The sequence below is a fragment of the Nyctereutes procyonoides genome, unplaced genomic scaffold (genome assembly GCF_905146905.1).
Source record: "Nyctereutes procyonoides isolate TBG_1078 unplaced genomic scaffold, NYPRO_anot_genome, whole genome shotgun sequence".
Classification (NCBI taxonomy): Eukaryota; Metazoa; Chordata; class Mammalia; order Carnivora; family Canidae; genus Nyctereutes; species Nyctereutes procyonoides.
In genome coordinates, this window is record NW_026575126.1 from 20,803,117 (window position 1) to 20,818,119 (window position 15,003).

Below are 15,003 nucleotides of genomic sequence, written 5' to 3' on the forward strand. Positions count from 1 at the left end.
TAATAATTTTTTTGGCAGAGGGGAGGTAAGTAAGTAGAATAGCCAAAACAATTTGTGTAAAGAATAAAGCTTAAGCCTTGCTGCTGTGGACTGTGGGCCACCGGGGTCGGTGAAAGATCTCAAGATGGCTGGGTGAAAACTTGCTCTAAAAACCATTGACTGGGTAGCTTTTGGGGAGATCATACCCCGAAACCAGAAGGCCATTGCCAACTCCCTGAAATTCTGGAATGAGATGCTTACCTCCAGGTTGGCTACTCTTCCTGAGAAACCACCTGCTATTGACTGGGCTTACAACAAGGCCAATGTGGCAAAGGCTGACTTGGTAAATGACTTTGAGAAGTTTAACGCCCTGAAGTTTCCTGTGCCAGAGGATAAATACACTGTCCAGGTGGATGCTGAGGAAAAAGAAGATGTGAAAAGCTGTGCTGAGTTTTTGTCTCTCTCAAAGGCCAGGATTGAAGAATATGAAAAAGAGCTGGAGAAGATGAAGAACATAATTCCATTTGATCAGATGATCATTGAGGACCTGAAGTCTTCCCAGAAACCAAATTAGACAAGAAGAAATATCCCTACCGGACTCACAAGCCAATCAAAAATTTATAAACTTGAGTTGGGGTGAAAGCCCTTCCCCTCATCTTATAAACATTGGACATTAAAAATAATGATATGGAAAAAAAAAAGAATAAAGCTTAAGGACTCATATAGACCTACTGTATTGCTTTCAAAAGTGTGACAAATGTGGTATTGAAGAAAATATAGACATAAAGATCAATAAAACAGACTAGAGGCTTAGAAATAATCCCATATGTCAAGTGATTTTCAACAAAGGTACAAAGACAATTCAACGGAAAAAGAACACTCTTTTCAACAAATGGTGCCAAAACAATTATATATCCACACGCAAAACTTAAATGTCAATCCATACTTTGTACCCTATACAAAAATTAACTCAAAATGGATCATAGACCTGGTTCCTCAAAAAATCAAAAATAGAATTACCATATGATCCAGTAATTCCACTCTGGGGTATTTATCCAAAGAATACAAAAACAAGGGATGCCTGGGTGGCTCAGTGGTTAAACGTCTGCCTTCGGCTCAGGCTCAGGGCATGATCCCGGAGTCCTGGGATCGAGTCCCACATCGGGCTCCCTGCATGGAGCCTGCTGCTCCCTCTATGTCTCTGCCTCTCTCTCTCTGTGCCTCTCATGAATAAATAAAATCTTAAAAAAAAAATATGAAAACACTAATTTGAAAAGATACATGCACCCTATGCTTATTTCAACATTTACAATAGCCAAAGTATGGAAACAGCCCAAATGTCCATCCATAGATGAATGGATAAAGATGTGATACACACACACACACACACACACACACACACACACACTGGAATATTATTCAGCCATAAAAAGAATGAAATCTTACCATTTGCAACAACATGGATGGATCTACAGGGTATAATGCCAAGCAAAATAAGTTAGAGAAAGAAAAATACCATATGATTCCACTCACATGTGGAATTTAAGAAACAACAAATGAACAAATATAAAAAGAGATAACCCCCCCCCCCAAAAAAAGATTCTTAGCTTTAGAGAACTTACAGTTTCCAGAGAGGTGGTGAATAAGAGGATGGGTGAAATAGCTGTGGGGGATTAAGGAGTACACTTATCGGGATCCTTGGGTGGCGCAGCGGTTTGGCGCCTGTCTTTGGCCCAGGGCGCGATCCTGGAGACCCGGGATCGAATCCCACGTCAGGCTCCCGGTGCATGGAGCCTGCTTCTCCCTCTGCCTGTGTCTCTGCCTCTCTCTCTCTCTCTCTCTCTGTGACTATCATAAGTAAAAAAAAAAAAAAAAAAAAAAAGGAGTACACTTATGATGAGCACTGAGTAATATACAGAATTGTTTAATCACTATATTGTACATCTGTAACTAATATAAAACATTGTGTTAACTATACTAGAATTAAGATTTTAAAAATAATAAATAAAACAAAGCCATAAAACTTTAAGAAGAAAACATAAGGGAAAGAAATCTTGTTGACCTTGACTTATGCAAAGATTTATTACATTAAAGGCCCAAAAGGGGGGGCACCTGGGTGGCTCAGTGTTGAGCAGCTGCCTTTGGCTCAGGGGTGATCCAGAACTCCTGGGATCAAGCCCTGCATCAGGCTCGCCACAGGGAGAGTGCTTCTCCCTCTGTGTATGTCACCGCCTCTTTCTCTGTGTTTTTCATTAATAAATAAATTTTAAAAATCTTAAAAAAAATAAAGGCCTTTTTTAAAAAAAAGTGATACATTGGATGTCATCTGGAGGGCACCTAACTTGTTCAGTGAGCAGAGCATATGACTCTAGATCTTGAGGTTGTGAGTTGAACCCCACATTGGACAGAGAGCCTACTTTAAATAAATAAATAAATAAATAAATAAATAAATAAATAAATCTTAAAAAATTTTAAGAAATTCTGCTCTTCAAAAGTCTCTGTTATAAGAATGAAAAGACACGGTCTGGAAAAATATTTGCAAATCTCATGATGTACAATAAAGGATTTATATCCAAAATACATAAAGAACTCTCGAATTGAATAGTAGGAAAACAACACAATTTTTAAAAAAATATGTAAAAAGATTTTAACAGACACTTTGTCAAAGATTATATTTGAGTGGCGTAAAAATACATAAAGATGGTCACACATTATTAGTCACAGGGAAATGTAAGTTAAAATCTCAGTGAGATGCTCCATATCTCTTAGAATCACCAAAATTAAGAAGATTGTTTGGACAACCCCAAGTTCTTGCCAGAATATAACCTAACCATAACTCTCACACATCGCTGTTACAAATTCAAAGTTGTACAGCCACTGTGGAGCCAGTTTGGTAGTTTCTCATAAAGTTAAATGCACACTTACCACGTGACCCAGCAACCCCACTTCTAAGTACTTATCCAGGTGAAAGGAAAACTTAGCTTCACACAGAGATTTCACACGAGTGTTTATCGTGGTTTTATTTGTAACCACAAAACTGGAAAAAAAACTCCAATGTCCTCAAAATGAGGAATGGATAAACAATAGGACACCTGCACTCCACCAAACACTCACAAGTAATAGAAAGGAGACCATATATGCAACAGCATAGTGGAATCTCAGATGCATTACGCTGAGTGAAAGAAGCCAAAAATAAAACGTTACGTATTATATGATTCCATTTGTGGAAGAGTTACAAGGCAAAGGAAAAACTTAGAGGGATGGAAAAGAGACCAGGGGTTTCGAGAAGCTTGCCTTTGGCACCAGAGAGGCCTAGCTGGGCTGATGACCCTTCTGAACCCTGCTGAAGATCAACAACTTCAGAAGACTGTTAGCAATGCAGAAAGTAACAGCATCTGTCCCACGGAAGGGAAACCCTTCCCTGCCTCTCTTGCTCTCCACCCCCCACCCCTCACCCCCCATAATTCCATGATCCAGAAAAAGGCCCTAGTGAAATCCTCCCAACAGTTCCCAGGGCACTGCGAGGACTCGAACCCCGGCCCGGGTGGGAGCGGCCGTTCCGCGCGCGGGCCGAGGCCCCTCTCCCCCCGCGCCCAGTCCGGGCGCAGCGGCCCCGAGCGCGCACCGCGAGCGCGGGAGCCCGCGGCGGGGCCTCCGGACGCCGGCCGAGCGCAGCCGCCCGGGGCCCGCGGGGAGGCGCGCGCGGAGCCGGCTCCCGCCGACCGGTGGCGGGCCTGGCGCGCCGCCGCGCGGGCTGTCCGGCTCCGCAGCCCGGCCGAACGCCGCTGCTCGCGCGCCTCCGGAGGGCAGCGGGCCCCGCCGCCGGCCCCGCCCGATGGCGAGGCTGCGGGACCGCCTGCTCCGCCTGGCGCTCGCGATCCGCTCCCTGCTCTTCTGGTCGCTGGTCTACTGCTACTGCGGGCTCTGCGCCTCCATCCACCTGCTCAAACTTTTGTGGAGCATCGGCAAGGGCCCCGCGCAGACCTTCCGGAGGGCCGCCCGCGAACACCCTCCCGCGTGTCTGAACGACCCCTCTCTGGGCACCCACTGCTACGTGCGGATCAAGGTGAAGGCCGGCGCGGGCCCCGCGGGGCCGGGAGGGAGCGCGGCGGCCGGGGGCGCGGGGCGCGGGGCTGCCCCTGCCGAGACGGCGCTCCCGGGGCTGGCGGCGGGGACGGGGACGGGGACGGCGACGGCGCCCGGGGCAGGCAGGGCGCGGGGGCGCGGGGGGCGCGGGGGGGCGCGGGGCGCGGGAGGGGTCGGGGCCGCGCGCGCGCGCCTGTGCGGGAGCGCCCGAGAGCTTCCCCAGCGGGGTCCTGGGGACACACGACTGCCTCCCCCCGCTCCGCCGCAACCCCCCTGTAAGGCGGAGCGCTCTCCTGTCACCTTTTTGCCCTTTAGAGCTCAGACCGGCCGTAGGGAGTTGGTGCTGGTGGTGCCCTGTACTGTCTCCTGAGGCTGCCTTGCCCACCTTCTAGAGGTTGCAAGAGTAAATAGAATAAGTCATTGGAAATAGGACTTTATTCAGAGTAGCAGAAGGGAGCCTTCACGGATGACCTAACCAGCATGAAACAATAAATACATGGTGTACGTTTGTGGGCAAGGAAACAGACGTGGGAAGTCAGAGACCAAAGGAATGGAATAAAAAGTAAATGTCAACCATGCATTGAGACTGGAACCGAGCGTGCTTGTCCCAAGCCACCTGGCAGCCCACGGATATTCCATTTCCTGAGGCTCCAGGTGGTTGGTGATGGGATATGGCCCTTCATGATGCACCCTGCAGTCTGACTCACAGGCCTTTCAAAAGTAGCCTCACATGAGGGGATATTTATGTCACCAAGTGCAGGATTCCTATTAGGAGCTAATTGTCCAGCTGCTAGAGTTCAAAAGACCAAGGGCACATTTTTCTTATCCTTATTCGGCCTGCGGTTGGTATGAGAATGAAATGAATTGATATTTGTAAAACGAGAGGCTTCAAAAACAACAACAACAACAACAACAACAAATAAAACCTTAGAGTAGTGCCTAGTGCACACAGTAAGTGCAATAAGGTATTTGTTCCCTAAATCCAATCAAGTGGCCGAGACTCATCACCAATAAAAGAAGTTATTGAACTTCTGGAAGGGCATTCTGCAGTTGAGGGCAAAGTCAGGTTTGTTATCTTGGTTCCAACCTGAGGAGGAAGAGCAGGAAAAAAGAGCCATCTGGAATTCCTTGTAATGTTCTTTTCCTCTTACTCTGGACACCTAAAGAGTTTCCCCAGAGACAGAACCAAGGAGTGGAAAGAACATTGTCCTGTAAGGTAGGACAAAATGAGGTTCTGGTCACAGCCCTGCACCCAATCACATTTATGAGCCATGTTAATATCTTTGGACTTTAGTTTCCAAATATGTAAAAATGATGGGGTTGCATTTAATGACCTTTTAGGATTTTTTTTTACATCTGAAAACCCTCTTGCTTGGGTTACCTGATATAAAACTCAGTCTCTGTGCTCATCTTTTGGTTCTTGGTCTCTTTCTTCACTTCTTCTTCTTCTTCTTTTTTTTTTTTTTTTTTTTGGTTTTCTTCTTGGTTTTTTCTCCATTTTCTTCTTTATAGTTTGCTTTGTATCTGCTGTATTCCTGTCTCACCCCCATGCCATTTATTTTCCTTGGGCAGTCTTATCTCCCACATGCAGAGAGAAGTCTTGAGCACTCAGAGAATTCTGCTGTTAGAAATACATTGACATGACATGAGCAGGAAGCAAGGGGAGCTGTACATGCAACTCCCAACTTAAAATAATAATGTGGGAAGGAGAGAACTAAAAATAAGAAAAGGAGGTGTGAATTATATAACTGATGGCACAGCTCTTGACGGGCAAGCTGAGAAAAGTACGTGACTAGGAGGTAAACATGGCAGGAATATAAATTCAGATCAGAATTATTTACATGTCCTGTGGAATTTGGATGAGATGAAATGTGACACATCAGGAAGATGAAAGTCACAAATTGTGACATTGTTCCAGAGGCCTGTAACATATAAATTGACCTTGTAAGTAGAACAAGAAGGGAAGTAGTACTATAAAGGGAATGCCGACAAAAATAAATATAATTTACTCTATTAATAAATCATGGGATTTTTTTTCTTTTTGAAATTTAATTATTTTATTTCATGATATTAAAGATAACGCAAGTGGACTTTCTTCTTGAATCAAGTGGAAATGCTAAATGCACTACTTTTGGCAAAATATCACTAAAATTCCGTACCCTCTATTTCCTACTGCAGGATTCGGGGTTAAGGTTTCATTATGTTGCTGCTGGTGAGAGAGGCAAACCACTTATGCTGCTGCTTCATGGATTTCCAGAATTCTGGTAAACTTACCAACCAACTTTTTATTTTGCATTAAGGACTTGGCTTATCACAGTGTCATTTTCTTAAGACTTTTAATCGACCTTACTTTGTGGTCTCTTACCCATTTATCCTTCCCAAATGTTCCTGAATCACAGGAACACTTTGCCTTCTATTCTAAAGAACAATGCATGGTACCAGGTTAATTTTCTTTTTCTTTTTGAGAATTAAAAGAGGTATGGTTTAATGTTTCAGATTTCTGAACCACCTACAAAACAGTTTTTATACTATTTACTGTGGACCAAATGCCACATTGGGTAGGGAAAGGAAATTGAAAAGAAACCAAATGTATAGAGTGCCTATTATCTGGAAGGTCTGAGCGAAGCCTTAGGTAAAGGGGAGGTGGAGAAAGAAGAGGACTCTTGGAGACTGAAGATGAACTATTTTCTGTGCAAGTAGCAATAGGCTCATATGAATGCAGGATAAATTAAGGACCTAAATATTTCACATTAGGAAGAAACCTATAACCAAAAATATACAGTTGCTAGGTACTTAAGAGAAAATGTTCTGTTCTCCTTTGAACCTCACAGAGTCAAGTAAGTACAAATGAAAACAACATATGATTAAACTTTTAAAACACGAATATCTTTTTAAAAAGATGCTGCCTATGGTTGTGAAAAGAAGACTAGATTTTTGGTAACACAGTGCTATGATCTTGAGATAGTTCACGAACTAAATGCAAAGAAATTGATGAAAAATAATCCTATTCTCTGAGCTGACTGCAAGGCAGGATATGTGGTATCTTTGAAAGGCCTGCGGTAATGCCCTGTCCCCAAATTTCTCCCTTATTATCACTCTTAACGCCTAGAATTTCACCATTACATATTCTGCACCTCCTTCACAGTTTTAAAGATCTTGTGTTATCCAAAGTCCTGATTTAAAATGCATCTAGCTCTGAAAAAGATCTGATCCTGATACACCTTAGTTAATACTTTATCAGTGAAAGAGACTTTATTAGTAAATACATTGAGAATGCTAGTGCATGAGGAAGTATTAGGCATTGAAGAAAAGACTGGAGCATGGCAACCTCATCATTTTTCCAGAGCAAAAAGTCTATAGATGTCTTTTTCTGAGATTTTTCCCCTCATGAAGATTTTTCTCCCCTCTGTATTCGCCTGCATGAATAAACATAAGTCGTTTTCATGTTAAACTTTTATATGTTCTTCCATCTGGAGACAACTTAATTAGGTGGTAAACAGCCCAGTGCAATTCAGGCATATGTATGTGGACTCATTTAGTGGAGTGCTTGACATGATTGGCTCACAATAAAATGTAAGTCTGAAGCATTAGTCAAATCTGCATAAAGTAATGTAGGCGGTGAATTCTGGCTTAATCACTTACTCTGCAGGATCCTGCACAATCATCTGCAATAATCTTGCGGAGTTGTCGTGAGGATAAAGAGAGTCAAAATATGCAGAAGGCCTTACATGTAGCCCCAGTGAATACTCAGTAAATGGTCATTTTCTGCCTTCATTTCCATTCACTCAGTGTGGAAATCCAGCACTAGCATCCGCCATGCATTTATTGATACAGTGCCTTTCAATGATAAAGTATTAACTAAAGTGCACTGAGATCATACCTCTTTGAGAGCATCAGGACTTTGGATGATACAAAATCTTCAACTCTAAAGGAGATGAAGAATATGTAATAGTAGAATTCTAGTTTTAAGAGTAATACTAATGAGGACATTTGGAGATAGGCCATTGTCCCACCAATAAAAAAATAATTTCCTGACTCTGCTGCTGCTGCTAATTAACATTTATGGACCATTTACTGTGTGCCAGGCACTCTTCTAAGTGTTTTACATACATCATCTCATTTAAACATCATAGCTACCCTTCTAAAATTGGCAGCATCAGAAAGTAAGGCTCACCTCATTTTTGAGCTTCAGGGCTGACCTCTCCTGCTGTCTTCAGTATATAGGAATGACAGTCTGATATCACACACTGATTTTCACCCTTCAAATTTCACACCTTACAGAAACATTCAAGAGAGTGTTAAAAGTTAGCTAACAATGTAAGAACACCTCACTCTAACATTTTGGATCATCATTCTAAATAAAATTCATGATCTGTTGAGGTGTGGTGGTTGATATTGAACTTTTTAATTTTTTAATTCTTAAAGATTTTATTTATTTATTTGACAGAGAGAGTGAGAGAGCACAAGCAAGGGGAGCAGCAGAGGCAGAGGGAGAAGCAGGCTCCCGCTGAGCAGGGAGCCCGACTCGGGGCTCGATCCCAGGACCCTAAGATCATGACCTGAGCCAAAGGCAGACACTTAACCAACTGAGCCACCCACGTGCCCCGATATTTAACTTTTTAGAAAGAAAAGATTTAAAAGCTATTGTGTCTCTCAGCCTCATACAAACCCCGATACTTGTCCATGCTCTTTTCTCTTCTGGAACTTCACTTCTTTACATGTGGAACAGTCTATCATAAAGATAAAAATAAACCTACAATTACTTCAGCCACTTGGGTAATTGTTTCTAAGAAACAGCCAATAACAATGATATCCTTTTAATATAGGACAGTTGATACCTTCTGTCATATTTAAGAATACTTTTTTAAAAAAAGATTTTATTTGAAAGAGAGAGTGAGAGAGAGCACATGAGCGAGGGCAGAGAGAGAGAGGAAGAGGGAGAAGCAGACTTCCCTGCTGAGCAGGGAGCCTGACGTGGGGCTCGAACCCAGGACCCTGAGATCATGACATGAGCCAAGGCAGACACTTAACTGACTGAGCCACCCAGGCACTCCAAGAACAATATTTTTGTACATTTTTCACAGCATTGTCTCATCATTTACTCTTCATAAGAGCCCATTTGCAAAATAGAAATGCCTGGTGATTCTTGTACGTGTCCTCTAATCTTCAGTGGATGGGGCAGCCTGGGAAAGGCCCAGCACCTGTCCCTGGACATCAGCCCCATTTGCTCTAGCAAAGTTAAGTCTTGGTTGTGTTACTCCAGGAACACCCTTGCTATGATTTTTTTTTTTAAGATTTTTTATTTATTTATTCATAGAGATGCAGAGAGAGAGAGAGGCAGAGACACAGGCAGAGGGAGAAGCAGACTCCATGCAGAGAGCCCGACGCGGGACTCGATCGCGGGTCTCCAGGATCACACCCTGGGCTGCAGGCGGCGCTAAACCGCTGCGCCACCGGGGCTGCCCTGATTTTTTAAAAAAACAACAGGGGATCCCTGGGTGGCTCAATGGTTTAGCGCCTGCCTTTGGCCCAGGGTGTGATCCTGGAGTCCTGGGATCAAGTCCCACGTTGAGCTCCCGGCATGGAGCCTGCTTCTTCCTCTCCCTGTGTCTCTGCCTCTCTCTCTCTTTCTCTCTCTCTCTCTCTCTCATGAATAAATAAATAAAATCTTAAAAAAAAACAACAATGAACCCTCATAGCTCAGTTACTCAAAGAGCATATCGAATTAACTAAGCTCTGCTGGCCATTAATCTGAAAGCTACCCAGTTGTTTAGGGAGAGTCCTAAAGCAGCTACATGGAGATTGCTGATAATCAGAATCCTCTGTTTGACTATGTCATACCCTAAACCAAGACCACTATGTTGAACCTTTGTCTTTCCTTCCATTCAGACTGTCACCTGTTAGGAGTGACACTATCACCTATTAGGAGTCTAGTCAATTCCAGTCAGGAAAAAGTCAAATAAAATCAGAGTTTAGGATAGATAAAGCTGTTTTGATTAAGCCACTTCAGGTCTCTCTTCTGGCTTCTCTTTTTTCTAAAGCCCCTTCTCTTTCATTTCTGTCCCCTTTAAAAGCCAAAAACAACAAAGCAAAAGACTTTGTCTGACATTTCAAACCAATTTAAACTTTTAGGTGTAAATATTATCCTTCTATTAATCAAGTTTTGCCTAAATACACATTAAATTATGAGCTTATTTGTAGACCAAGTAGGTCAGAATATTTGATACTTTAAAAAAGTAGTCATGAATTGGCAATGTATGTAAAAATGATTTTAAACAGAAAAGCACAGGACGCCTGGGTGGCTTCACCTCAGCGTGTGGCCCAGGGGTCCTGGGATCCGGTCTGCATCGGGCTCCCTGCATGGAACCTGCTTCTGCCTCTCTGTGTGTGTGTCTCTCATGAATAAATAAATAAAGTCTTAAAAAAATAAACAGAAAAGCACTATACAAATGCAATATATGATCTGCATTTATCATCAACACCTAAGAATAGCTGTTGAGAATTGGTGACATTTAATATTAGATGTTACATGGAAACAATATGAAATTCTGGGTCTTCTTTCTTAAAATCTAAAGGAAACATCAAACAAGATTTGCATCTCTGAGACTGTTAGCTAAATTATCCCAAAATAAAGTTGTTTGTCAGGAGATGGTTTTTTCTCCCACTCTCTCTCCACCTCAATTTGCATCGCTTTTAAAAATATTTGGAGCTGATGCAGGCAGTTTCTTTGAGTTGTCTTCATCACCAGCTGTATGGAATGCATTCGTCATTACTCAAGTGCTGAGGCCAGGGAGGGCTCTTGGTACACACAGCTGAGCATAGTCTGATGACTAGGCCCTTTTCTCTGTTGCGAAGGGGAAAAGGATATTCTACATTTGAAGGTGGCTATCATGGTAAACCAGAAGCCCTCTTATGTCAAGAGTAATCACTAGAAAGGGGGTTATTTTTAGCAGTGTCTCTGCTATTACCTAAGGGTACTAGAAAAAAAATGAATGAAAATAGCTAGCTTTATTTGTCATATTTTTAGGAGTTACTGATTTTTTTTTTATGTAAGCTCCACAACCAACATGGGGTTTGAACCCACAACCCTGAGGTCAAGCATGCTCTACAGAATGAGCCAGCCAGGCACCCCTGAGTTACTGATTTTGCAAGATGTTTCATTTCTGGGTCAGGAGTTCAATTTTGTTTAATATCATATGAATGAAATGCCCATCAGTCTATCTCTGGGGTGATTTCTTTTTCAGTTTAAAGTGTGAATCAAATATGCAAAGAAAGTATGAATTCAAATATGTGATCAAAATTTATTTATGAATTCTGGAAAGGTTACATTTAAGAATTTTTGGCAATTTATTATGATAGCTGCCCTGTTTCTTTCTTTCTTTCTTTTCTTTCTTTCTTTCTTTCTTTCTTTCTTTCTTTCTTTCTTTCTTTCTTTTTTTTTTAAGATTTTATTTATTTATTCATGAGAGACACAGAAAGAGAGGCAGAGACACAGGCAGAGGGTGAAGCAGGCTCCATGCGGGAAGCCCGATGTGGGACTCTATCCCAGGGCTCCGGGATCATGCCCTGAACCAAAGGCAGACGCTTAACTGCTGAGCCACCCAGGCATCCCATCTGCTGCCCTGTTTCTTAGAAATATTTAAGATATTGTTTGGTTCCTCTCATGGATAATAGCAATAGTTGAATTTATTTGTAAGGCAATTTAAATTATTAATAAGAGAATGAAATACACAGGTATTATGTTTGCATACTCTCCAATGCAATTTTAAATGTAAAATATCGCAGGATTCTACACACTACTTTGAGTCAAATTTCTACCTTGAAATCTCTAACTACATGAATTCTAAATGAAGACCCAGATACTTAAGATATTAAAACAATGCATATTTTCTTTTTTTTAAAAAAAGATTTTATTTGTTTATTCATGAGAGACACACAGAGAGAGAGGCAGAGACACAGGCAGAGGGAGAAGCAGGCTCCATGCAGGGAGCCCGATGTGGGACTTGATCCCGGGACTCCAGGATTAGGCCCTGGGCTGAAGGCAGGTGCCAAACCGCTGAGCCACCCAGGGATCCCCAACAATGCATATTTTCATAGGCATTGACTATAAATTCCCCAACAGGAACTTGGGACTTTAGTTGTCCCCACCAGTTAGCCAAATTGTGAATGCTATGAAAAAGTTCTTGAAGGAAATTGAAAGTGCTACTCCAGTGAACACACAAATGATAAGAAAGTGAAATAATCTTATTTTTTGAGATGGAGAAAGTTGTAGTGGTCTGGACAGAAGATCAAACCAGCCAACACATTTCCTTCAGCCAAAACCTACTCCAGAGCAAGTCCCTAACTCTCTTCAATTCTGTGAATACTCAGGTGAGGAAGCTGCAGGAAAAAAGCTTGAAGCCAGGAGAGGTTGATTCATGAGGTTTAAGAAAATAAGTCATCTCCATAAAGAAAAGTGCAAGGTGAAGCTGCAGGTGCTGATGTAGAAGCTGCAGCAGGTTACTCAGAAGATGTAACTCAGTTCATGAAAGTGGCAACAATAAATTTTCAATGTAGATGAAATAGTCTTATATTAAAAGAAGATGCTTTCTAGGACTTTCTTAGCTAGAGAGGTTAATGCCTGGCCTCAAAGTTTCAAAAGACAGGTAGACAATCTTATTAAGGTGACTTAAAGTTGAAGCCAATGCTCATTGATTATTCTGAAAATCCTAGAGCCCTTAAGAATTAGATCAAATCCATTTTGCCTGTTTTCATAAATGGAACAACAAAGCCTGGATGACAGCACATCTGTTACAACATGGTTTGCTGAATATTTTAAACCTACTGTTGAGAACCACTGCTCAGAAAAAGAAAGATTTCTTTCAAAATATTACTGCTCATTGATGATGCACCTGGTCACCCAGGAGCTCCGATGGAGATGTACAATGAAATTAATGTTTTTTTTTTTCATGACTGCTAACACAATATCCATTGTGCAACCATGCATCAAGGAGTGATTTTGACTGTGAAGTCTCATTATTTAAGAAATATATTTCATAAGGTTATAGTGTCATAGATAGTGATTCCTCTGATAGGTCTGGGCAAAGTCAGTTGAAAACCTGGAAGAGTTGCCATTCTAGATGTCTTTAAGAACATTCATGATTCATGGCAAGAGGTCACAATGTCAACATGAACAGGAATTGGAAGAAGTTAATTCCCACCCTCATGGATGACCTTGAGAAGTTCAAGACTGAAGTGGAGGCAGTAACTGCAGATGTGGTGGAAGCAGCAAGAGGACTTAAAAATAACAGTAGAGCCTGAAATGGGACTGAATGGCTACAATCTCATGATCCAACTTTGATGGATGAGAAGTTGCTTCTTATGGATGAGTAAAGAAAGTGATTCTTGAGCTGGAATCTACTCCTTGTAAAGATTTTGTGAAGATTGTTGAAATGACAATAAAAGATTTAGAATATTACATACATTTAGTTGATAAAGCAGCAGCAGGGCTTGAGAGGACTGACTCCAATTGTGAAAAAAGTTCTGCTGTGGGTAATACGTTAGTGAACAGCATCACATGCTACAGAGAAATGGTTTGTGAAGGGAAGAGAGTCAATCAATGTAGCAAACTTCATTGTTCTCTCATTGTAAGAAACTCACAGCCTCCCCAACCTTTAGCAGCCACCACCCTGAGCAGTCAGCAGCCATCAACACTGAGGCGAGACCCTCCAGCAAAAAAATTACAATTTGCTGAAAGTTCAGATAATGGTATTTAGCATTTTTTGTAGCATTAAAGTATTTTTTCTCTTTTTTGATTTTATTATGTTTTTAATCTTAATTCTAGTGTAGTTAACATACAGTGTTATATTAGTCTTAGGTGTACAATACAGTGACTCAACAGTTCTATACAAGCAATACTTTTTACTTATTTATTTTTGAAAGATTTTATTTATTTAGTTATGAGAGACACACAGAGAGAGAGAGAGAGAGAGAGGCAGAGACACAGGCAGAGGGAGAAGCAGGCTCCATGCAGGGAACCCGACGTGGGACTCGATCCTGAGACTCCAGGATCATGCCCTGGGCCAAAGGCACCGCTAAACTGCTGAGCCACCGGGGCTGCCCACAATACTTTTAAAATTAAGATAATATACATTGTTTTTTAGACATAATGCTATTATACATTTAATTTACTACAATGTAAACAATAACTTTTTTATATGCACTGGGAAACCAAAAATTCATTTAACTTACTTTATTGTGATATTTGCTTTATTGTGGTAGTCTGGAACCCGACCTGCAATATGTCTGAGATTATGTCTGTAATTAGGGATTCAAGATAAGATGTTAGGCAGCGAAATTACATGACAGAGTTTGTGTTTTTGGGACCTCAGTCTGGTGTTGTATAAGATAGCGCTGAGGGGAATGAAATGCATATAGACCAATCAATAGGTTGTTGCATTAATGGAGGCCTGAATTAAGGTAATGATAGTAGGGATGGACAGGAAAAGTGATTAAATAAATATTTAAAAGGTTAAATCTGTAGAACTTTATTGATTGGGCATGAGGTAATCCCCAAAGAGGGAAGAGCTAGGCTCCAGTTACAAGGACATAATAAAATCAATTGAAAATTTTAAGTAAAGCTAATGAGAAAATAGTATCACATGTGTCGACAGATGGGTGTCCTTAAGGAAACCAACTGCTTTATTTGTTACAACCTAAAGACAAGATTAATAAGATTGCTATGACTTTGCTAAGAAATATACTTTTTAATAAACATTTTCAAATCTGTCTTAATCAGTAATGCTTTTGCAGATTTTCACAAATCATGGATATCCTAATAACAGATCAAAGATTTTGTAACCATGCATAATTACAAATATGTGTCTGACACTCTTCCTGATGACCTGTTGATGGAAAGTGCATGCTTTGTTTTATTGATCTTATTGCTTTGTGACAGTT

General features: G+C 41.4%; 1 protein-coding gene across 1 annotated transcript in view; it reads left to right on the forward strand.

Annotated features, from left to right (window-relative positions):
- The first annotated feature begins 3,728 nt into the window (after window positions 1–3,728).
- EPHX4 (epoxide hydrolase 4) overlaps window positions 3,729–15,003 on the forward strand; it is a 38,887-nt gene continuing 27,612 nt past the window's right edge. Inside the window, exons 1-2 of the mRNA XM_055340761.1 lie at window positions 3,729–4,045; window positions 6,244–6,329. Coding sequence (XP_055196736.1) covers window positions 3,815–4,045; window positions 6,244–6,329 — 317 coding nt within the window. The 5' untranslated portion in view covers window positions 3,729–3,814. The remainder of the gene's footprint in view (window positions 4,046–6,243; window positions 6,330–15,003) is intronic.